The sequence below is a fragment of the Lagopus leucura genome, unplaced genomic scaffold (assembly GCF_019238085.1).
Source record: "Lagopus leucura isolate 7727_CA_CO unplaced genomic scaffold, USGS_WTPT01 Super-Scaffold_73, whole genome shotgun sequence".
NCBI classification, from domain to species: domain Eukaryota; kingdom Metazoa; phylum Chordata; class Aves; order Galliformes; family Phasianidae; genus Lagopus; species Lagopus leucura.
In genome coordinates this window covers 69,408,474-69,433,996 of record NW_024962252.1, presented here as the reverse complement: position 1 = coordinate 69,433,996, position 25,523 = coordinate 69,408,474, and the positions used below count along the sequence as shown (strand labels likewise).

Genomic DNA, 25,523 nt, shown 5'->3' with positions numbered 1-25,523 from the left:
CATTCCTTCCTTGCATTTTCTTTTTCAAATATGAGCCTTTTCTCTTAAAAGTTAGGCTACAAACTACAAGTTTCTAGCCTCTGAATTTACTCAAAAATACTGACTCCACTTCCCGAGTCCAACTTATGCCCTTTTTACAGACAATATTCATCTGCTTTCCCAACTCTTAAAATTGAGGTATTTGATTCAAGAGAAAGACTCTTTCATAACCCAAAACCACCCCCAAGGGACCACACCCTGGGACTTTCTACATTAGCATATATCACCATCTTGTATTTTGTAGTTCCCTGTAACCATTTTTCAGAAGTTTAGTGTGCATCAGCTCCTCACAACATGACCAAACTAAGCCTAAGTCAAGGGCCTCCATCACTGATGCCAGAACTGCGCCATAGCAAAGCAAATTATGACTAGAGCTGAGTAAGCAAGGAATAACAATGAATTTGTTTCCCATATTTCATTTCTGCTTTGCCCTCAGAATATCCAAACAGACTTCTCAAATTTATTTCTATTGGGATTCTTTAAGCAAATGTATCTCAAAATATTTTACTTTGTGACTGTTTTGTGAACATTTTTAATCCTTAGCTCAGGTTTTCTCTCTTGAATAAACTGCTTCCTTCCATACTAGCTTAACACTGAGGCAGTGCCAGCCAAATGCTGGCATTAAAAAATGGAGATAAAACTTCAGCAAGTTTCTGTGCAAGCACAAACCCATCTTGAAGTCCCTGCTAATGGCTTTAATTATGAGAACCAAGCTTAAGCAGTTCACACATATGTCTGGAATATGCGTGCTGTGAATATTTATTCCAGAAGAATTCAAGTTGTTGTGGACTGTGAAACAAAATCAGAAATCTGATAAATTCAGTTAAAAATGCAGGGAAATATGTTCCACTTGTGGAGGACAAAAATATTGTGAAGGACAAAATATTTCTTGCTGTTTCTAGCGCGTTTCTGAAATGAGGAGAAAAAAAAGAAACAATGTGTACATCTCCAGATGGCTTTTTGGATCCAATACTCTCAATGTTTAGTACAAGACTTTGTGACTACAAGTGCACATTATCTGTAGAATAATTTTTTTTTCTTGTCGCTGTGCTCTGGCTTACTATATGGTCTCATTTGCAGAGATTTATGTTTCTTCTGTAGTTTTACAATTCCTGAATTACTGACTTCCCTGACCTAACTAAGAAACTCTTAAGCTATTGGTAAAGGCAGTGTGATTTTTCTACAGTTCCACAGTGAAGGTTCTTCATTTTCTCTTTGTCTCAGCAACTCACATCAGGGAGGTCATTTGGACTAGCCTCCTTCCTCTCCCAAATTCTTACACTCCTTCTTGCCTGACCCCAGCACATTATCTTCATTATTTTTTTTTTTACATCTTTAACATGATAAAGGAACATTTTGGAGAGGGGTGGGTTGTATTTTTGTAATTTCTATCCCTTATCCCCCATCACCTCAAGCCTGAGTGTATACATATCTGTCATCACTAGTTGCTTCTCTTTTTACTGCATTCTTCCTTCCTTTCCCTGCCCAGACAATGTAGGAACGAGGAAAATAATAATTGTGCTAGAGTATGTCTGCTTCATTCCACATGGGCAGATGAGCATCTTGGAATTTCATTACAGTGAAATGAAACTGTGTGAAGATGTGATCCATGGTCCAAACTCATTAATTTCTGTGGGCATTGAATATGGCTGACAGAGGGTTGAACTTCACTATGGCCTGTGCATTCCACACCCAAATTGTTTGCAGATTATCGTAAGCTAGAAGAACAGTTTCAAGAAAGACACTGTTTTGGAGAGTAGGTACCCTTATCTGCATCCACATCTCAACTGCTGTCTCAATGGGGGGTGGGGCGGGAGGCAAGAGAAGTTTAGCATGCATAAAGGTTTCTTATGCTATAACTGCTAGTCCGTTAAATCAAGTTTTGGCCTGTGTTGAAATCTCTGCAGATTGTATGCATTTTTCCCATTTACTTAGGTTCGAACAAGCCATTAGTTCTCATGGAGCTACAAATTCTGGGTCTATATTACAAAGCAATCTTAGGCTGTAGATGATGTAACAAATGCTCATGCCATAGTGCTGCTGTTGGATTACAGCACTTTTCTGTGTGCTTCAGTGGACAGTGGAGTGTTAAAGGTGTTCCCATGGGGCATGTGCTTTCTTATGAGTTTTCAGAGTTTTTTTTATGAAGATGTTTTCCTTTTACTTCTTTCATCTATTTGTTGTGTATGTCTACATGACCTCCTGAAAATACAAACACAGTCTTCTATTTGCAAAGCCCATTATCAGCTTTGTCTTTAGCCTCATGATAAAGGTCAAGTAGATTAGTTAGGGAGGTCCTTGCCTTTCTAAATCCACATTGGTTATCTCCCTTTAGATAATTACTATCATGTACTTCTCTAATGTGCCTCAGGGTATTGTATCCATTCCTTGAATACTGCAAGGTTAAATTCATCTACTTTTGACACATTTCACCAGGCTTCAGCTCTGCTAACTGATTTAATACCAGCTTTTGTGATTAGTCATCTTGGACTGGGGAAATAGAGCAAGTGCTCAGGAAGAGTATTATTCTCTAATGCAAATCCTTTAAGAAACACTTGTGTTAAAGCAACTAATGTTTCTGATTTCTCTTGTAACTGTTCTTCTGTTATCCATGTTTTAATCTCATATTGCTGTGCTGTATTGCCTATGCAAATTCATGTTATGCACAGAAAACCTGTGGGAATAAGGGAGCACAACAATAAGAAAAAGATGACTAATACTAACCTCCCTGTAACCTCTAGTCAGTCTTTAAAATGCCACAGAAACATTGAAGCTTTCCAGGTTCTCATTTTAAAGAATAATATTCTGCTATTAAGAAATCCACATTTCATACCTCTCAAAAAAAGAAAGGAAAGCAAACAAGGAGGTTGGAACTTGATGATCCCTGAGGTCCCTTCCAACCCAAGCCATTCTGTTATTCTGTGAAAATAAAACTGAAGAAAAAGGAGATACCTAGCAGTTTTGGTTATTTTTTCATTTTGCCTTGTCTTTCATTGATATATTTGTTTTCATTGAATAATTACAGCAGAAACTTGGGGACTTTAAACATACCTATATGTGTAAGATGCAGCTCAAAGTTACTTGCCTCTGGTGAATGACCCTTGTCTACTGAATGATCAAGCTCAATAATGGTGTTTTAATAGGTGCTTTATACATAGGTAAGCATATGCCTTTTGCCTGGTTTTTATTATTAACTTTAATAACCACAGGACATTCAAGTGTTACATAGGATAATATAGCAAAAGCAATATGGAGAAAATATGGTCTTCTTTCAAGATCTTTCTTCTTTAATTTTCAAATGAAAATATTTAGTTCTGTTTCATTTACATTTTCAGTATAATATTGATTCCTGATGTGATATTAAAGTGGGAGCACTTTAATATTTCAGCTTTGACAGTTCTCTGTCTTCAGAGGCCAAATGTTTTCCTGTGGGAGGTATCTTTTCAGCAAAGGAGTGATGAAGATTTATCACAATGAGCACCACTGTTTCTTCATCTCCAAATAATTTATAATGGCTACTGTGTGACTATTTCACTGGTTAACTTCTGTTTTAAAAATGAGAAAACTCAATAATAATATATAAAATGATACATATTTTCTAAAGGTAAAATATCTCCATCCCCAGAGTGCACTTTTTACATTTGTAAGCAATGTTCATTTTTAACGAATACATGTATCCTGTGGTCAAACTAATCTATTATGGTAAGAAGCACAAAGCTTCAAACATACACTTTCCTTCCATCCTCATTCCCTGAGAAAGGATGGAGAAATTATTTCTCCCTATCACACACTTTCTATTCTTTCAAATTCCCCAACGATGTGACATAGTGTGCATTGGATTAAATAATTCAACAATACTCTTAAAGTTAAGAAGCTCTCCTGTGCTTGAGGTCAGCATGAACAAAAGACACTGGGGCCAAAATGAAGACCTGTTGTCTTGTCTCAATTTCTCCATTAAATCTAAAGAGAAACCCTTTTTAATGTATTTTTTAAATTAGTTGTGGGAAAATTTAAATGCTACAGAGACTTTGTCAACATATTGCCATCTTGCATGCTGTTCCATTGACACTCTATGTGATGTATTTTAAAAAAGCCAGGCTAGATTGCAATGTATTCAGCTTAAGGTTTTTCACTGGCTATAAATCTGTTTTAAAAAATCCTACTAAATGCTGATATGTTTTTGTTACTAAGGGTTTCCTTATGTAAGGCGTATTCTGTGTTATTCCTGAATGATTACAACTTCTCTGTAGAAGGATATGTAGTATCTATCTACTGCAGTATACAAAATATTTTTCAAATGCTAAAACTCTGACCTTACAAAACAAAGAAGTAACCTTGAGTCAGCCAGACAAGGGCTTTTTATCAGTTTAATGTAGCAGAACTCAACCAAAAGGGCAAATTTTTGTTTTCGCTTGCCACTGATGTGAACACTGCAGCTGTGCTCATGTATCAGTATTCATTATTGCTAGTGTTCCTCTGTGTAATGACTGATCCAGAAGAATTTGAATCTTCATTTGATTTTTTTTTTTTTTTTTTTTTAATTTTGGTGGAATCAGACAGAAATAAAACTCATTTCCACAATTTCCTGGAAGAAGGCAGAAGCTATTAAAAAATGAAGGCATACATATCTCATGCTATTCAGCTCACTGATAATTAAAGTGCAATTATATTTTTCATGGTGTAGATTGTGTCTCTGTTTCAAAGAAATTAGAAGCTGTAGCCCTCTGAGAATTGTCTATAGGCATTTATTACTACAACATTTACTAAATTCAATCACAAAGTTGGAACACCCAGCATAACTAAAGGAGGAATTTTGCGGCTAGTTGGCTTCTCTTTCTGGAGATGTGATGTTCCTATATGAAGGCACTGTCCTCAAGCTTCTGTGTCAAAGATCAGTAAATTACAAGCAAAATTAATCATTTTGTCTCCATTTCAAGTTGGAGAGTCAGTCTGTGGTGCAAATTACCCCCACAGTGAGAAGTCTGAGTCGACATGACAGATAACTCAGCTCTCAATCTCATCTTGAATTATTAATGCTAGGAAATATTCAGCAGAGTGAGTTAGATTTTCAGAATTTCCTTTTCAAGAAGTCTTTGACTCTGCTTTGACCTGTGAACCTGTGAATATTAAGCTACCCATTTGGATATCAAAAGTTTGATACCTGTTTGTGTGAATATCCTATTGGATAAATCTTACTGTCATGTGAAATTTTTCTGAAGTCATGTTCAAGTATAATAGCAGAACTGACTATTTTGTAACTGTGGAGAACCAACAGCAGGTAATTCTAGGAAGGGTTGAGACAGGAGGATAAGGCTCACAAAGGTAAACTAAGCAGTTATTTCAGTAATTCTTTGAAACGCTTTCTTGAATAGAGGTGGAGTTAGAGCTCAAATGTTTAGATGATGCAATGTAATGTATACTAGAATGGCATGAAATGACTGCAGAGGTCAGATTGGAAAATAGATGCCAGAAGACTGTCTCCCAAAAAACTCGAGGCAAGAGTGACTAGAGGATGCCTAAGTTGTAGGAGCTTGGAGGAGTTTCAGACTATGCTTTCTTCAGGCACTGCATAATATGTGAATTCTGAAGAGGGATTTAAATGAGGCGACAGTGATATTTTGGCAATTTGGCATTAGAGGAAAAAAAAAAGAGATACAAAGAAAAATGCACAGAAATGAAGTTGAAAATAAATGGAAAAGGTGTCTCAAAGGTGTCTCAGGTCTGTTACCATCGGATGATCAGGTAGGATCCAACAGGGAAAAGCCTAGTGGAATGCCAAGTGATTTCTGTAGCACTGTCAGTACAACTTCCATGCCTGAAGTATCTTTTTTTTTTTCACAATAAATTACAAGGAAAATTATTTCAGTAGATTTTGTTTGTTTGCAATTTCATATGAGTCCAAGAAATCGGCGACTTGTCAAAATGCTTCATGTCTTGAATAGAAAGTTTGCTTTCAGTTCAGTTGTTGAACTTAGTAGAGATTTCAGATTTTAGAATTTTTCCTTTCATGAATCCTAAATAATTGTTCATCAGGGATCAAATTTGAGCTCCTTAGATCCTTAGGTGCAATTTAATCATGCATTTAAAGTCATATTTACAGGAATAAAATAGATGATTGAAACCTTGTATATATCAGGAGCTCAGTACAGTGTTTGTCTTGCGCTTCATTTCCTTGCGTAAGTTGAGTAACACCAAAACCTGTTCCTGTAAGAGAAAAAGAGAGAAACAGTCTTTTTCTTCAGAGAGTACCATCCATCTTCCTGTTTAAAGCAACTTAAATGAGAAAGTTTAGTACTGAAGCTGCAGTTGCTGGCACTTTCTTTGTGTTATAAGCATTTTGTTTTGCTATAAGAAAGGGAAAATGACAAATAGAATAGTGGGGACAGTGTCTGAGAATTTAGATTTTGATTTGCTAACAACCTCCTTAATGTTCAGATTTCAGCTATTTTTACAGGTGTGAATATGGAGGATGAAATTCACATGCAGACAGACAGCTTATGCACCGCATAAATCCCATCTAAACCTTTAAAATGTCTTTTAAGAGGGCCTAATTGATGCATAGGACCTGTGCTGGCCCCATACACATGGGGCAATTTCTCTCAGATTTTAGGTTTGCAATAATTAACGAATGTACTTTTCTTTAAAAATCTTCTTTTTTGAAATGATTCCATTTTTCCTAGTAAGCTGCTTTCAACACTTTCTTCACTTTAAACATAAGCATTGAGGAATATTTGAGATCACAAAGTATATATTAGATATGAGCAGAAATGAAACGTATATTGGAAAGGTCAGCATTTAATAAAAATTCAAATATACTTGAATTTGATTAGACACCGTGTGATGTGTGCAGTGTGCACATGGGAATTGTGCAGAAAATCCACTAAATGAGGTGATGAGAAAGCATATTTTGTAAAGGACTAAATTCGTCATAGCCCTTAATGATTCTTAAGACCTCGGAGGAGTACAGAATTACTATAGCAACTGACTGTGTGCTTGCTGGTTAGCATTTGCTTGTACATTAAGCATAATCTCCACTTCTAATTAATAGTTCATAATTTACACTTATTGTAACATGAATTTTGAATCAAAAGGTAGCACAAGAGGAGCATTAACCCAATAACACAAAATATATTCTTGTATCTGGTTTGTGCCTTACTTCATTTTATGTAGCATCTGAAAGGCAAAGCTTTTTTTTCTGATCCCACAAACCAATTTTCTAGCTACCTCCTATCCACTTAGAGAAAGAAATCATCAATTATTACTCTGAAGAGGGAGACAATACGTGATCTTTATCATTGGATTTTATCTTTACTTGCTTTTCTTGAGATGTGTGCTTTTTTTTTTTTTTTTAAGGATACTATTTTTCTTTGTCCAGTACTTTCACCTCAGTAGTAAATAACCCAAATAGACTTTAAAGTACTTTAATTAAATCTTTTCAGATACTTATGTTTCTCTTGATTTAATGCGGCATGGCCCAATTCACTTTGGAAATGGTTCAAATTAGATGTGAAATAGCTTTATGTTTGTTTTCCCTGGGAGCATTTACAACATGGCAGAAAGACTCCACCTTTAATTCACACATTACGTAGTCATAATTTCAAATCAAGTCAACTCAGGGTACATTCAGATAGGCACTGTACGATGGCAAGTGTGGAATTGACTTTTGATCAAATACCCTAAAAAGTGTTTGTAAAATCCTCTTTCAGCCTATTCAGCTTATTAACTCATTTAGCTATTTGTTAGAGCTCATTGAGTTTTGAATAAAGTAGTAAATGTGATACAGTAGAGCACATAAGGTGGGTAGTCATTAATAATTTTGCACTCATAAAATGGTTACTGGGTGACAAAGATACTGCGTAAAGTGCTCTACAAGTATGGAAGGCCTGCACTGCTGTCAGTTTGTTCACTGTTTTGATTTACAGAACATATTCTTCACATGGATGGGTATTCACTGCTTTTAAAAATAAAACTGTTACTTGTAGGGTCATGCTACAGATGTGCTGACAATGAAAGCATCTGATATTTTGATACCCTACTCTGTACATAGGGCTTGTGACGCGGATGGCAGGTCTGATGACTGTGGAGGTTGGTGATGTTGTCAGGAGCATTTTCCAGGTAAAGATGTAAGAATGATATTCAGAGAAAGAAGCCTTGGAGGTGATCAAGCTATAGTGAAAGCTAAAGAAGGTTTGCTGGTGAAGGGTTTGGAGGAGGGTTGACTGAGGAAGAGGTTTGAAATAGAAAGACAAAACTGCTAGAAGAGGAGATAAAAGGAATGGATGAGATGAATGTAAGTCCCCTGGAGTATAGACAAAACAAGACATTCCTGTACTCTTTAAGCCAATAATCTCTCCAGTTAGTGCTTCTCTGTTAAGAGGAGAAGCAGATAACCATTTTCATTGTGTTTTTTTCTTGTATAAATATTTGTCCACATGAAACTGGCTTAAAATGTTATCTTGGATGTTGTATAACATTGTATGACATACTGTATGAGATGACTTAATCTATGTTGTATAATGTAGGAATCAAAAAACTGTAGTGTGTTTATATTTAATCCTTTTTCTCATATTTTAAAATGCCAAAGCAATCTGCATATCTGAATGCCTTCATTTTAAATCTACTTATGTCACGGGGGAAATACTTTTGCTATCCAGTAGTGTTCGTGCTATCAGTGTACTTCCTTGCACAGCAAAATTTCATTTTTGACTCATCTCTATTCATAAACAAGTGTCACAAAAAATTAGACTCTGCAGTTTTTTTAAGCATCTACTGTATAATGTCTCAAACTAGCAACAAAAGGAAAGATTCATATTTTGTATAACTTACTTGCATGGTTAGCATTATTTGTACTTTATAGCAACATATAAAGTCTTATTACATGGGTAAATTATCCAAGCCTTCTACTGAATTGTGATTTAGAAACTGTGTGTTTGGAAGTAGATATCATTCATACTGCTGTTCTGGACATGCACTGGTAAAGAGAATGGTAACATCTAGCAATGCATAGTTTTGGTGGGTTTTTTTTCATGGACTTATATTTTAACTTAAAATTTGATTTGTATGAAAATTACCGTAGTAATCTAGGTGCTTTCTGAGGAGACTGGAAGTTAAGTCTCAAAAATGTGGCCTAATCATCAAAGCAGTGGTCATTCAGCTTTAGGACGGCCTCTTAAACATGACTGAAAAAGGTGGACTGGACATGTGGCAAAGCTGCCAAGAAAAATCAAACCAGGAGCACAACTATATATTCATCTTGCTGCATATCCATAGTAGAGCTGGGTGAAAGCAGATCTGATTATTCAAGACTAAGGACAGCAGCTGATGATAGCACCAGCTAAGTAAAGGCTAGAACTGAGACATATACCTTATCATATGAAGGTACAACTCATCAGCTGTTAATCTGATAAGGGGAAATGTAAAGAACTGCCCTAAATATCAAAAACTATGATAGAATAAATCATAGGTTTTATCCACAAAAACCTACAGGAAGCCAGAAAATAATTAGCAGAAACCTTTGAAGTACTAGTCTTTCCTGTCAATCAAAGTTGCTTTGACAGAGTCTTGTTGAAACAGGGAGGGGATGGATCAAGAACATTGCTTGGTGTAACACCATGAGCAGAAAAAGAAATAACATATCTCAGAAGAAGAGCAATGAATCTGTATTCAAAAAGTATGTAGTGGCATTAATATATGGGTGCAAGGTGACCTCAGGAAAGATCTCCGTGTTTCTAGGAAATAAACTGTCGTCTGACAGGAGAGCATCATTTTGCTAGGCAGGTCTTTTGCTGCACTCAGTTGAGATGCATCTGTTTCAGCACAAGATACAAACCACTACAGAAGTCTTGAGATTGGGTGCCATGAAAGCCAAGAGATATCTAAGTCACATTTCAGAGAAATCACAAATTGACAATGAAATGGTGAAATGCCATTGTGCTACAAGCTGAGCCTGTAACATTTTGGTTTTGCTTGAGGCAAGTAAATGCCATTTTTTTTTGATGCCTGCTTCATCCCTCATGGATTCATAGTTAAAAGTGAAGACTAAGTATATGGTTTTCCTATATGTCACAAAAGAGTATTCACAGATTTTTTTCATGTCTGCCTCCTGTACCATTTTAGAAAGATGCCCTTTAGGCAACAGAAATTTATGGACATGTCATAGATCAATGGGTAGTTTCCTGAGGCTTTATGCACAGTACACTGTTGCATGTCTTAACATGCTATAGTTTTTATTGCATACAGAGAGTTTGAAACAGCTTCGGAGGTACGTATTTTGCATGTAACCCAGCCAAGTGATCAATCACCTTCTGTCACTTTGGTTATTTGTAGGTGGACAGGGCCTAGGAATGGAAGAAAAATTATAAGAAAGAAAAGATGACAGAGGAAGTAAGAGGGGGAAAAAGCAACCTGGTGGTATAAAGAATAGAGAAAGAAGGAAATGTAAGGAATAGGGTAAATAGCCAAGGAAAGAATGATACAGCAAATACAGGAGGAAAACTGAGAAGAAAATGGGAGACAGTATTTGGGAAAAGAGGGAAAAGGTCATTCAGAAATTAGAAATGTTAGGCATGATTTGTGAGATAAACTGGAGGTCTTGCCTAAGGAAAGACTGGGATGTGTAATGGCAAACCAATTGTAAATACTGTGTGTTAAAGGGTTTTTGCTGGCAAGGGAGTATGACCTGTGGCGCAGGTTGATGGAGTAGGCCATAACCTGTCTAATCTAGATAGGTTACCCTAGCAGCTTTGCTGCACTTGCACAACAGCTTGCTGGAGCATTTCCCTATGTGCTAGCTGTTAGTTCAGAGCTAGATCTATGAACCTTGTCTTGGAGTGCAGAAATTGTCAGGGAACCATGGGCCAAGTATCACAGTCTTTAGCTCAATGGGACACGACTGACATTTGATAGAAAGAATATACTCGATAAAGTCTACGTCTGTTTCTTTTGCTCATTTCCTCTCCTATGCCATGTCAGTGTGTTAATTGCATCTACAGAATTGACGAAGAGAGAATGTGGTTGCTCAACATTTCGTAATTTTAGGCTGTTATAAGCATCTTATTCATGTGCCTGTATTGCAACTGAAGCTCTTTATTTGTGTCTGCTGCCCTCAGTGAATGGAATGCAAGGTTAATGTTTACCAGATTGTTCCAGATGATTCTTGTCAGAATTGGGCCTGTGAAAGTACCGTCGTAGGGCCTGGGTTGATCCTGTCCCAGTCATATATCTTCTCATAATTTCCTGTGCAGATCAAAGCTTTTTTCTTTGATTATATTTGTTGTTTTTGTAAGTCTAATGGGCTCATGGCCATTTTCTTCCATGTCATGTTTGATCACTGCAATTGTGGTCTGGCCCAAGGGGGTAGCCGGTGTTCTATGGCTCTCCTCTCAGTGACTAGAGTTCCCATAATTTGAGAAAATGTTATTCTCTCAATAGACCCATTATGGATGTTTATATAGGAGCCACTAAGTGAGAGATAAAACAGTTAATTCTTTGGGAGCTGACTTTGGGCATATTGTACCCCATATTTGCAGCCTGCAAACTATTTGTTTCTGTTTAAAGTTGAGAGATTTACTCAGTGTGTACCCAAATGCATTGCACTTCAGCTTAAATGAATGCCTTCATGCCTTGTCATGCCTATAGAAGTAACTTTGTCGCGTTAAGATGCAAACACTAATGCCCTAATCTGCATGTACAGTCTAGAGCCTTGTAGTGAGGAAATTCTTTGCAAAACTCTATTCTGTTGGAAAGTATATTTTATCCTCTTGTCTCACACATCTCTAAACAAGCTCTGGGTCACTAGGCTGCGTAGCTGCAACTCAGTATAATGTTGCAAAACCTCAGGATCTCTTTGAACAACTATGATTATATATGATTACAGAGTGGTTGTCCCAGTGAGCATTGAAGAAAGAAAGCAACATTTGAACAAAAAGTGAAACAAACATCTTTTAATCCAAAATACTACACATTTTGGGCAATGTTTTGGAAATTTGATTTTGATTCTGTGATGCTGACATTAACGTTGTTTTATAGCTCTTACATGCATGGTGTTCCATGTGCTAGCAAAAGCTGATGTCACCACATCAGTGAATGCACCAAGCATTAAAATCAGTGATATTATACCAATTTACATCAGTGGAAGGTTCCTTGAAATGTTCTGCTATCTGTAACATACAGGTTGGATTTAGCCATTGGAGACAGTAGCTCATAAAGTAAACCAGGTACTGATATGAGATACAATGTAAAGCATGAAAGCTTGAAAATTGCTTAAATTTCTGTGAACTGAAATATTTGTTTCATGGGTCCTTTTCTTCCTCAAGCAAACTTCTCTTAAATTTTCTTGCCCCCTGCCTGTTCTTCCAAGATACAAATGTACTCATTAATCAAGTTGTACAGCAAACATGACTTCACTTGAAAAATACTTGCTGCTTCCTATTACAAATAGAGAGTTCAAGCATCCTTGGTCTAGCCTTGGAAGCTCCTGCCTTAGAAGGATTGCACCTTTTTCCACCTATGAAGAGGTGATGTGGCATTGATTGAAAAAATCTGTTCTTTAAATCAACTGGATTTCAGGCAGCCCTTTAGAGCTTTGGAGATTGTTGCTCATGATTGCTATTCATAAAGTTCATAGCCAGTCTCTTTTTTTTTTTATTATTCCTGTAAAGAATGCTGTTTTCCCTCTCCATTTTCTTGCAGATTGTTTTATTTTCTAAGAAACTCTAGAGCAATTTACATGCTTTTTTGGGCAAGAAATTTTCTAGCCAGCTGAGTGATTAGACAGAGGTTAGTGTTCTCCAGTACAGACAGATGGTCTTGTTTAGCTGTCACATTTTAACCGTGTAGCTTCCTGTTGAACTCTCAAAGCTCTTCACAAAAGTCATTGAATTTAACCCCCAATGAGTAGACTGTTTTCCCACCTTAAAGATGGAAAATTTGACATAAAAGAAGTAAAGCCAGGTATATGAATACCTATCTGTTGAGCTCATTTGAAGTGACAGGATCAGAATTGCATGCAATACTCAAGATGTAGGGGTATGGTGTATTTTTACAACACTTTTATGCTTTCCTAAAAAATATCTTAATGTTCTGTTTGGCTTGAATTTTTTTGACCGCAACATTCACAGAACAAATGCTTTTGTAGAAGTATATATTTTAACTCCAAAATCTCTTCCTCAAGTAATAGAGATTACTTCAGAACCACAATTGTATATGTAAATGCTTACAAGAACACCTTTATGGGTAAAAATAATAATAATAAAAACAACAATAATTCTCTCATCTCCAGAACTGGAAAGTAACAGGAACTCAGTGAAAGAACTTGTAATTCTCTCCTGACCCACGGCTGTCATGAGAACAATGTCTCTCCGAACCCCAGCCATCCTGTCTGACATTAGTGTTTGTAATCCTTTATCTGGAGTTATTGCACCACACCTGATAGTTTCTCCACAGAATTATCTGGAGGTATGATAGAAAAAGAAAAAAAAAAAAGATAATTGTTGCTTAAACTACTGATCTAACTCACATTATCAGCCTTCTCTATTACAACACACATCTAAGGTGATCTGAGATACTGATGAGTGGAGAAAAGGCCTTTTGCACTGATGCTGGTGACACTGCCAGATGCATCCTTTGGTGTGCAGTTTGCACCTGCACATGCTCATGCACACTCACATCACCTCTCTGAGGTTTACTAACTGTAGTTACAATTAGATGTGGGTTGCACTAATACTGGGGGGACTCCTTTCATAACAAGGGGACAGGGAACAAATTAGAGTTAAGTTTTCTGCAGTGAGCATAGGAATTATGGTAGCGCTTCTCATTCTTTCCCAGGTTGAGCTCTCATTCTGTGGCTGAAAAGGAAATGTCACACAGACGTGTAGATTCATGATCTTGCAGAACACTGGAGTCTGAACTTGCATTGCTTGTATCTGCATCCAGTCTTGCAGCTGTATTCTAGCCATATGAGATACCAAGGGTAGGACACTTTTCTTAACATCAGTGACTTGCAGTAGATTAATTGCTCAGGGTAGAGTGTGAACACCAAGGTCTTTGTCACAGATTAATATTTCTCTAGTACACGTTTCCCTTCCATATTTTACATCTCTTCCCATGCATGTTCTTAGTAATTATTGTTCTCCCACTCTTCCTTTGCTGTCTTTCTTAGACTTCATGAGTTTTCTGGCTGTAAACATACTCTTTTTCACTTTCTAGTTGTTCTCTGAATAAGTTATTTGAACTAAATTGTTGACCCTGTCCTCTTCTTCCTCTGGCTATGCAAGGACTTAGGCAGTGTATTCCTCTCTGAAGTAACAGTACATCCTACTATCTTTAGATGATGACCTCATGACAAAAATAGCAAGAGCTTCAAGATACTCTGGAGATCAGCCAGGACAAAGGGACAATTTTTGTAAAGTCCTTTCCTTCTTCCATTCCAAAGTAAACACTATTTCTTACCCTAACATTTCCTAACATCAGAAGACAGAACACTTCACATGGACCACTCAGACAGCATCAGCATTTTAAGTTGAGTAGTTTGATCCAGAGCCAAGAAGAAAATAGTGGTTTATACCACTCCATCATTTTATTAAAGTTATCATTCAACAAGCCAACATCTGGAACGAAATCTATTTTGATGTGGCATAGATTGTCACCATAAGGAATACAGCAGAATGATCAGCAGCCAGAGAGAAATGATTTCTTAGATGGATAGCTAACATTTCTTGTGAATTCAGTCAGTTAAGAAGTGTGATTGCTTATTTGATCACATCAGTTAAATTATTGAAACAAATACTAGTAGAAGACTATAAGACATAGATGTGATGAAAAAGATTTTGAACCATGATTTCACAGATCTAAATTCTGAATTGTTTTTAGTGGCAGTTATTTCACAGAGATAAAGGGACATGTCTGGAGTGAGGACAGAATAAAAAAAAATTAAAAAGAAATTGGCTGTCTGTCACAAAAATTTCTAAACTAATACTACTGTTTCTGCATTTTGTTTGTGAAATACAGCATGCCTTTTAAGCCTAAAAAACTGTATTTACTTTCATTTGGCTTGGCAGAAACAGAAAGACAGACAAGACAGCATGACTCTGAGAACCAGGCCCTGCATGAACTATGAAAAAGATAATATTGCCTGAACCTGCACACACAGTTCTTGAGATCCAGGTTCAATTCTTGGCTTTCCCAGGGGTTTTTCTTTTGTAACGTTCAAGAAATCATTTCACTGACCCATGCCTCAGTTTCTCAATTGTGCAGTGCAAGTGCAGTCATGCTGTTCTTTTCAGTATGATGGCGCACTTAAATGAGTTGTGGTCTTTGATGAATCTTTCAATATTTAAGATAACAGAGGATTTTGTTGATAAAGCAGTAATACAGATAGAGAGCACATGTAAATTAAATTGTAAAAATCTACAGCCAAGATGTATTACAGTCAAGAGTATAGAGACTTCCAAAGGAGGTTTGAACAGAGGTGCAATGTCTACGTATCTCTACTGATAGCTGACCATGGCTGACTCAAAGAACAAGGCTGACTTTCTGTTGTTAGCTAGGGATGTGCACTAGCAGTTACCTCCAGGAAATCCTCCATGCTAGTGCTGAAGGATTGATCACACAAGTGACAGAGGTAATATCAGGGGAAAAAAAATAGAAAAAAAATAGAAAAATGAATGTCTGTTTAAACTGTTTTTATTCCAAGAAAAAAACATGTGATAACGTGAGAACAGGGCCAGACTTCCATGGGGGAACTCTAAAGATTATACATCAGTTAATGTAGGTATACTGCCCTGAGAAATTGTACAATTACAATTTGACTTCTAATACTTCGCATGGAAAACAAAGTCATTTATTCCAGTATCAAAAACATCTTCTCATTTCCTCCAGAAGTAACCCTATAGCCTTGTTTTATTTCAGACGAAACTCTTGTGCAGGGCCAGAGATTGTTATAATATTAAACTAATTATTTATAAAAAAGGATATTTTCTATAATATTTCACTGAAGCACTATTTCAGCTTCAGATTCCTGTTTTTGGTATGGGAATGGATAGGTGAAATTTAGAGATCAGAATGAGCAGCTGTAGCACAGTCCCTTTTTTTAAGTATTAAGATGTATGGGCTCCCAGATGAGCACAGGTAGTTTACCTGTTCTGTATTCCCGAGGAATATGATTTCTTTGACTGTTCATAAAGCAACTGGATCATTCTTGGAAATGTCGATAGATACCAAAGATTTTGTACTTTTTAGCATAATTAACAATTTGTCTTAAATTTGTCCTAAAAATCATCCCAGTCACTGTATGGAAAAATAATCATGTGAATTAAATGACCAGTGTCGCATCAATGAATAATGAAAAAAGCAAATAGCTGGACACCATAAAAATAATTCTTAGACTGCAGTCATGTGAACAGCTTTAATGAATGTACTCAAATATTGATTCAATCTGAAATAAAGAATAAGTTAAAAAAAAAAAAAAAGAGGAAGAAGAAGAAAAGAGGGTCACACTTATCAGGTGGTGTATTTGTGTGAACATTTCCATCCTGCATAGCTAGTGTATTTCTGTCTGGAGGCTGATGCTTTCCTCTTTACATTCGGCTCACACCTTTCCTGAAGCCCAGAAGCCTGTTCTTAATTCCTTCTCTGTTGCTGTGGCTCCTAAAACTGCTTTATGTCTTTTATGCTGTCATATTTACTTGTACTAAAAGGTACTACAAAGCAATTTGCAGTCATGTATGGCATCACTTTTCACGTATCACCATATTGAAGAGCCTTGTAACATTTCCATTTGAAACCCTCATTTCAGGTTTTACAAATCCTGCCTGCTTCTAATTACGTCAGGCTAAAGACAAAGGTGCAAATGTTAACCTTGCAGACAGATTTACAGAGACAGAGGAAAGGGTAGGAATTTATTTTAAAATATGAGGTATCAGAAATGACAGTGATTTTGCATATTTTTTTTTTTTAATAGTAGGCTTTAGCTTCTGGGAGAACACAAAATTTCTGATTATTCATGCTCTAATGGGAGATAATTTGAGTAAAATTAGAGGAATCATAGTATTAAGAAGTAGAAGGAGTTGACTAAAATTTGTCAAGTTTGTTTCTGTTACTTTTTTTTTTTTTTTTTACATTGTTGTATATAAAAGAATGCAGATGATTGCTTGAAGGGATTCAGAGCTGAAATAGAGATATAGAATGAAGAAAATTTTTCTTTATGAAGTGTATGAACAGTGACTGCTCTGGAGGTTAATCAAGGCAAATGTCAGGGCTGAACTGCAAATAGGTGCTATCAAATTCGTGGTGCATTAGAAACTACTATGGCTTTACAGAGTGTTGGCCTTATCTTTGTCTACTGAAAATTGATATCTTTCTATTAAGTGAATGAAATGCAGAAATTGATGGTTCCTGGAATAGTGAAACACTGAAGTAAGCTACCTGGAGACTGAGGAATAGTTTTCATTTGAGGTTTTGGATAGTCAGCTAGACAGTGTTTTCTTTGCCTGTGCAGTCTGTCTGGCGCAACCCAGAAAGAGAGTTGATCTGGGGACTTTCTGAGAGAGTATAAACCATACAAACCCATGGGGCTTGATGGCTGCTTCCAGCAAAAGCACTAAGAGAGCTGGCCACGTTACTGACTATCATATATGAAAGGCCATGAGGGTCAAGGATTTGTCATCCAGGTTAGAATATTACAGTGCAGATGAGCAGACTGCTTGATAGGTAACAAAAGGGTTGGATGGTGGAAGTCAGAGGGTTATGGCCAGCATGTTGCTGACTGAATGCCAGCCAGTACCAGTTGGTGCTGCATGGGACTTGTTCAGGACTGGTCCTAACACCTCCACCAATAACCTGGAGGAGGCACTAGAAGTTGCTTTGCTGTTGTTTGCAGGTGACACCAAGCTGGGGACCAGCAGACAGGCAAGGGACAGGCTGGCTTGGGTGCTGTTAGCCAGAGGCTGAAACAGAGTTGTACTGTCTTAGATTAAGTCTGGGTTTTAAAATCTAAAGATTTCTCCAAGCCTCCTCTAGTCCTCTTGTTTACAATGCAGCTTTACTTGATAGTTATTGCAGTCTGTTTAATCTTTCTTTGCAAGTGAATTGCTGTGCATTGACCAGTGCCAAGGGGCAGGAAACATCACGCCACAGAGCTGTCTTCCTTTATTTTGTCTTTCAATTTGATGCTGTTCCCTTCCCATCCCTCAAGCCTTGGTAAATCTCATAAAATCCTTTTCAGATTGAAATCCTACTCTTCCCAAGCTGCACCATGTTTTGCAGGACGTATTCCTCTATAGTTGTGTTATTTTCTTGCTGACAGTCTTTAGGTGTCTTTAGGTACCAGTTTCTCTGGCTGGTAAATGTCTTCCTTAGTATTAAACATATCCATTTGTTTTGTTCAGAGCAACATACAAGGATAACAGATTTGCTCTCAAGTACCTGACACTGCTTCTTAACTCTTTTTGCCATGCCATCTTTACATAATATTGAATCCTGGGGATGCCTGGAAGAAGCGAATGACTTTCTGCCCACTTACATGTCTTCCAGAAGAGCCGCAAGCTGCCTAAATTTCTCTTATAAACTCACTTAATGTAGATGTTTTCATGAAAGGTGTTCCAGTAGTTTAACAGATTTATTCCAGAATATGATAATAAATAGTAGTTTCAAATGTCAATTTTAAGACTTGCAAATGTAACTATATACATGCATAAGATCTGCACATAAATCAGTGCAGTAAAATAGCTTTGTAAATATTTATGAACTCAGAGCTCGTTGTTCCACACTTAGCCCTCCCATGTCCTCATCTTAAATTTTCACTTGCTTTAGTTTATGGTTGGTAGTCTGGACAGAGTACCTGACATTGTTAAATAGCCTCCTGTTTTCTCTGGGCATTGCCCATACCACAGTGGTAAATCTTTACTGACTGCAAGTGAATGTGCGAGCTATAAAGAGAGACCCATCTGCATGCAGGGATGGATTCTGCACTCTGGTGGATCCTTGTGAAGTTCAGCAAGCCACATCTTGCCAGACTGAAGCGCAGCCTGGATTTGTCCATGTGATCTCATGAAGGACGAGACAGAAAAGAATCAGAGCAGGGTGCAGCAAAGTCTGCCAAGGACTGCAGAAAGTTATCCACGGAAAACTCTTTGCTGCTGCTTCTATGGCCATGATCATTGCCCAAGGCTTCCCAATATTTCAGTAGCCCTGAATTAAAGGGGGAATTACCTTTTTACTGCATTCATAGCCACAGTCACAGGTGAGGGCAGAAATATGCACCCATATTGGTATCATTGTTTTGCAAGTTTTAGAAAGTTGCACACGTCATCACTATTCCCATTTGTGACATGCTATCTCTGCAATTCCCATTTACTCTTTGCTAATCCACATCAAAATCTCAGACTTAGTTGCATTTTTTTCTTTAACTAGTAGCAGAAAGCACCATGTTAATTGATACAGTAATCAGAAAAAAAAAGATCTAAAAATAACCCTTCTGATAAATTTCTAGTGCCTATTCATCTGAATCACTGAAATTCCTTAGTGACCAGTTAGGACTGAGACAAGTACTGCCATTTTTCTTTAGCCTACTGACTCTCCTTTTTGGGATGCAACCCCCAAGAGGGCTGAGAACACCGCTGTGCACTGTTTGTAGTTTTGCAGTCTGAACGGTGTGTGCACATGGGAATTTAGGATGAATTCTTCACATGAAGCTGGTTTCTGCTGCCTCTGGAGAGGCCTTTATAGATCAGGGTACAGAGATCCTACTGGGCATGCTTCCCATGTGTTTCTGTGTCTTCACCAAAGTTGTGTGAAATCAGCAGAAAAAGGGATTTGGGGTGTGCAAGCATTTTCCATGATGCTTACTTATTCACATTTTAGACTTACGACATTTCATGAGTGTCTTGAGGGGAATTAATGATGACATTGCCCTCCATCTACGTCCTCAGGAAAAGAGAACACAGTTCTGCTTTCATCTCAACATATGTTGTTCTGAAAGTAACTCCAGTGAGGTTGATGGAAAACTTCTGCATCTGTGAAATTGAGAAAAGGAGTTTTTCCTCATGCTAGCAAATACCTTGCCTATATTCACGAGTCGAATCCAAAATATTTCCTTGTACATGCATTGCCAGTTCTTTCTGCAATAGGGAGCAGCAAGCAAACCTTCAGAAATGATGACACACTTGGTGTCGCCTGCAGTCGTTTTCCTTCATCTTATCGAATCTAGGACAGGTTTTCCTACTGAAGCACCCTTGCAAAAATTATACCTCTTCAGGGATGTAGGATTGTGAACAACCTCTGTTTGCAACACTAAGTACAGTAAATGCTATTGTGCTATCCAACAGTAGCAAATGAAATAATCCCACTCCAGTCACTTTCTAACAGGATAATGTTAAAGGCATTCCTTTGAGATAGAGAGTAATAATTTTCTAATTCCCCTCAGTATTTCATGCTTCTTGGTAGAGCAGCTAATTTTCTCTGAGTACCTTATTAACATTCACAAGGACCTTGCAGTCCCACCCTAATAGCTTTCCACAGAGGCAGTGACTGTGAAGGTGAGAGCCGACCCAGTGACGCATTTCCCTCCCTTTTCTCCGCAGGCTGTATTATCCTGATTTCCATCCACTGAGGGCTGTGCAGCTGATGCGAGTGGGCAAACTGCAGTACAGTCAAGGCATGTTACATCAGGCACTGGAGACCTTGAAACAGGTCAGTACTTTGGACTGCTCCTTCTTTCCCCACTCCTTTGCTAACCCCAAACCCACCGTGGATTCCCTTCCCTCCTGTCCTGATTGTAATTTGTGCCTTTGAATATTTCTCACCACCTTTTCTATCATTGCTGCTGCTTCCTCAAGCTGCAGCTGAATGCAGTGATGGGTCACTGTTGTAGTGTTTCAGGGACTGCTTTTTTTTGGTATCAGTCACTGCTAATTACAGTTTGATAGCTCAGAGGTGGCTGAGTGAAAAATGACTATTAGATCTAAGAGATAAAAATATCTCAGTGCCTTCTGCTCACCTTACCATAGAGTAGAGAATCCGGGACCAATGAAAGTAAAAAGAAGGAGCAGAGCTGTGGTTTCCACCCTCTTTCTTCCCTATAGGTATCTGTGATTTTGGATAGAAGAACTTTGCCTTTTAGTGCTTGTATTTTATCGTGAACAACACCATCAACAGGCATGCTTCTCGATCCCTTCTATTTCTGTATCATTCACATCTTCAGTCTGTTTTTGCAGTCATTTTACAAGTTGCTTTTTGGTTTTAAGCTATCCCTGCTGGACCTAAACTGATTTTGTATTCGTCTCCTCCTACGCTAGACTATTTGTCCTGCCATTATATTGCTGTTACTATCATCTTAAATACATTGAAGAATCCTCTTTCAGGAGTGATGTGTCTTCAGAACATGGGCTCACTCACTTCCCATCTCAAACCCTACATCACTGCTGGGGTATTTTTCTCCTCCTGGACAACATGCTGCTTCAAGAAGTGCCAGGCTCATTCATGTGTGTTACCAACTCCCTTTTGCTGAAGTTAGCCTGAAGACAATACCAGTTCTGTGAGGTTCTCCAGCTCATCTTCCTGCCCACCTCTGGTGCCTGATTGAGGCTTTTTAATGCCTTAGCTCAGTGCTGCAGACAGGAGCAGGCCCCAGGGCTGACAGTTGGATGAAGCTGGTGCCTTGCTTTAAGTTGATGTTCTGCTCTTGTCTGGATCTCCTTTAGATAACATTCATGACTCTATAGATAACTTAGTATTTTGTGCTTGCTTTTTTTAAGCGCCATATCTATTAGGTTTTAACATCTGATCATTTATACAAACTGAATAACTGATAATTTTCACTTATTTAAATAATAAATTTGATTTTTTTTTACTAAATCCCAGTAACTTAAATCTTCACTTGATAGATATTTAGCTTAAATTGCGGCCAATTCTGATGATTAAGAAGCTGATGTGACAGTAATCAATTATATTTCCCATTCATTATTCAGCAATAAGCTATATATCTGTCATGTGCCAGGTAATCTGCTGTTCTATTTCCCCTGTCATATTTATAATTTCCCAACATTCAGACCTTCCTTTTTAGCAAGCAGTGGGCTCCCAGACAGAGGAGAGATCTTCATAGAGATTTCTGCAATACGTCAACAGATGTACTTCTAGTAGCTTTTCTAATGTGATACAGCATTAAATGAAAATGGAGTTAACTCTCCTAGAGCCATCTCTGTCTACATCTACATCTTTGCTGCTGTCAATGAAGGCAGAAGTTGTGATAGCTTTTTGTATGTATCTACTAAGTTGCCCACTGCAATCCAGATTGTTACTGCATTATTCTTCAAGTGCAGAGCGATATTTAACACAGAAACCTTTTTTCAAGCTTTGATATCCTCTGTCTAAAAAAAAGGAAAGGAACATGTTGTTTACTGTTCTTGCCATGGTTGGTGCATCTCTAATCTTGGTCTCCAAGCCAAAAGGATACAGTAAGGGCTTTGCAGCTGGGATGCAGAGCCACTTACAAACTAATTCTATTGCATCTCCGTCTGCTGCCCTTTCCATCTCCCCCTTTCCACCCCTACATGTAAGTCAGGGAGAGCCTTACCTCCCACTCCCACAGCTGAGCAGAAGGGAAAGGTCCCTGTCACCCTGCATTGCTGTGCAACCTGTACACATGGGTCACAGTGCTTCTTTGAGTGGGATCTGAAGCTGATTCCCTTCACTGCTGTCTACACTGAAACAAATTAGAGCAAAATATAATTCCCAGTTTGTTGTGAGTAAAGGATGTGATTCCTAATACAACTCAGATAATGTCCTGGGGTTATATCGCAACACAGTTTGGTCTTTTGTGATTAGATGTGTCAACAGAGCATGCCACACGCTCAGAGCAGAAACTCGATTGCCTTCTCTGCTTCATTACTCTTCTTAATACACTCTGACATTGAATAGCACCCTGTTGGAGCCCTCGTCAGACTAATTTCAGTGTGGCATTAAGGAGAAGGATGTGGAAGTTGCAGAGGAATCGAGATCTGAGTGAAATTCACCTCACTCATATAAATCCTGTTTAATCAGGCACAGCCGCAGAGCTACTGTGGTTTGACAGCCCCTCTGCATCAGATGTGCAAATGTGCAGGACCCATGCACCTTCACACATGGCTGTACAGCCTAGCCTGTACTGCTCTTCTCTCTGCTGCCTGGAAGTGAAGCACTAGCACAGCCACTATAATTGCAGAGCCCTTTGGTTTTGTCCCAAAGTGCGCTCAGTAACACCAATGTTTGGTATGTGTCTTTGTATACCATAATAGAACTGCAAACTCCCTACTTTGATTGCCCATAACCTGAATGCAGCTGGACTCTGTGAGGACAAGTAGGGTAGAGGGGAAGGCTTGGATCTGATTTCTGACCCCTGCTTCCTTGCAGCAAGTGTCTCTATCCTTCTGTGAGCTGATGGGCATGGTTTTTTTGCCTTGTGAAGGCCTGCAGGAGGTATGACATTGTTCCCTTTCTTGTAATTCCTGGCATGAGGGCAAAAAGCGTAGGAAGAGGAGGAAAATCACTCCCAGGTTTCACAGCAAAGAAATTTCCTTCTTCTAGATGTTTGCTTCAAATGCTGAAATGTTTACCAGCCCAGTACTGATTGGCTTTGTTGTAGCTCTGCCTGCATTCATAAGGGCCCCCCTCAACAGGGAGACGAAGAGAAACATTCCCTCTTACGTGTCAGCCTTCGCTTTATGCCATCTCAGCTCATGGCCATTTGCTTTCTGCTTTCACTGTGATGGAGTGGAGCCATCCTGCATCTGCAGGGAGCTGTGACAATGGGCATCCCATCCCATCCCAATGCAAATCAGGAGCAAATGACTGTGCTGCATTTCATTTGCATTCATGGAGCAACAGTCGTACCACTACTCTAATGGGTTTTATATTCTTCAGGGAGACTGTATAGTTGATGATGCCACGGCCTCTGCGGCTGCCTTGCAATCACTATAGTTTTTCATAATTAGAATTGTGGTGTGTGTGGTCTTCCTCTCAGATGCAAGAACAAGACTCTGCTCAGCCTTGGCTCTGCTGGTTAGCTGTAAGATTTAGAAGAGTAAAGGGGTGTCAGAGAGTTGGCTTATTGCTCCATACTTTTTATACACTCTCAGTAACAAAATCTTTGTTTTGGAGGTGAAATTATTCTAAATTTTGTGCTGATTTTTGCAAAAAAAATAGCTACATAACTTCATGCCAATGTACCTTCAGGATTACAGAAGTCATTGTTATTCTGACTTCAGTACAGCCTGGTTCTTACTTGTAGTTCAATGTATGATAGAATATTGTATGATTTTCTCTCTGAAGGAGACAGAACAACAAAGATTGGGTACATTTATCTGCCATACTGAAGAAAGAAAGGAAATGGAAACAAACAGTTGCGGATGAGAGAGAAGTCAGCCATGGCAGTGTTATCTCAAGGTTAGGCAGAAGTTAGGGAATTTTGCCTTACAATAGAGACGTATCATCATGGACATCTCCAGCTGTGCATCAGGCTGCTCAGGACCATAACTACTCGCCAGGCTTTTGTCTTGTAAGTGGGATGAAGATCAAGGTCAGCTGCCCTGGGACCTGGCATGCCTGTCCTGGTGTCCAGACATGTCCAAATGCACAGCTTGTTAACACAGGCCATTCACAATAGGTCCATCAACTTTCTTGACCAGGCCATCCAAATACCAAATGTGTCTGGACCTGTGGCCAATACACCTTGCCATTTTATCCTGGAGTTCTCCAGTCCATACTTTGCCTGAGTGTGGCTACACTGTGCTGCATAGCGGCATGCACAGGCTCCAACCTTCAGCTATTCTGCTCTGCACCATCCTACATTCCTACACCACACCAGCATTCATCTTTCTCTATGCAAACTGTCTCTACCAGGTAAGGACTGGCTCCTACTGCTTTTTATGCTACTTCTTCCATTATTTATATTTATAAAGTTCTTGTGCAGCCTAATACCTTATGCTCAACTATAATACACATAAGGGCCTACTGTTTACAGCATTTCCTTAACATGTTAAATTAGGGAAAACAAACACTAAAAACATTTCAGCAAATCTTCAGGGAATATAATTATGTCTTGAAAATGTTTTGCAAAACATGAAGGGTTTTTTATTTCTCCTAAAACAAAAATTTGCAAAAATTGAAGATTTCAGATTTTGTTTCACATTTCTCAGGCATTTCTAAAGAAAGTGAATGTGGAGAATTTCTTTTGTTCTATTTCACAGTGTTTTACCATGTAGTAGTAAGGCATTGTGCTGCTCAGAAGTTAACTCTGTAGAGCTCTTTGCACATTGATTTGTTTTGACTGCTATTTCAACTAGTTCTTTCAACATTTTGCCACCTACCTCTTCTTCTAAAAAAGTGGCTAAATGGAAACAAAAATAAGTGATGACAGAATTTCCATGTGCTTGCCCATCTCTAGAAGTTTGAATTTCATTCGTTCCTCCAAAGACTCTTTTTGTTTGAAGCTGTGCATCATTTCTCCATTTATA

The 25,523-nt window shown here is 38.2% G+C and overlaps 1 protein-coding gene across 5 annotated transcripts in view; it reads left to right on the top strand.

Annotated features, from left to right (window-relative positions):
• Positions 1-25,523, top strand: part of SMYD3 (SET and MYND domain containing 3) — a 360,402-nt gene that overhangs the window by 332,976 nt on the left and 1,903 nt on the right. For all 5 annotated transcript variants that reach the window (XR_006183097.1, XR_006183096.1, XM_042895284.1 and 2 more), the window contains one exon: positions 20,616-20,724. Coding sequence is in view for 3 of the 5 variants with exons in the window: in XM_042895284.1 (XP_042751218.1) it covers positions 20,616-20,724 (109 nt within the window). In the remaining 2 variants the exon portion in view is untranslated. The remainder of the gene's footprint in view (positions 1-20,615; positions 20,725-25,523) is intronic.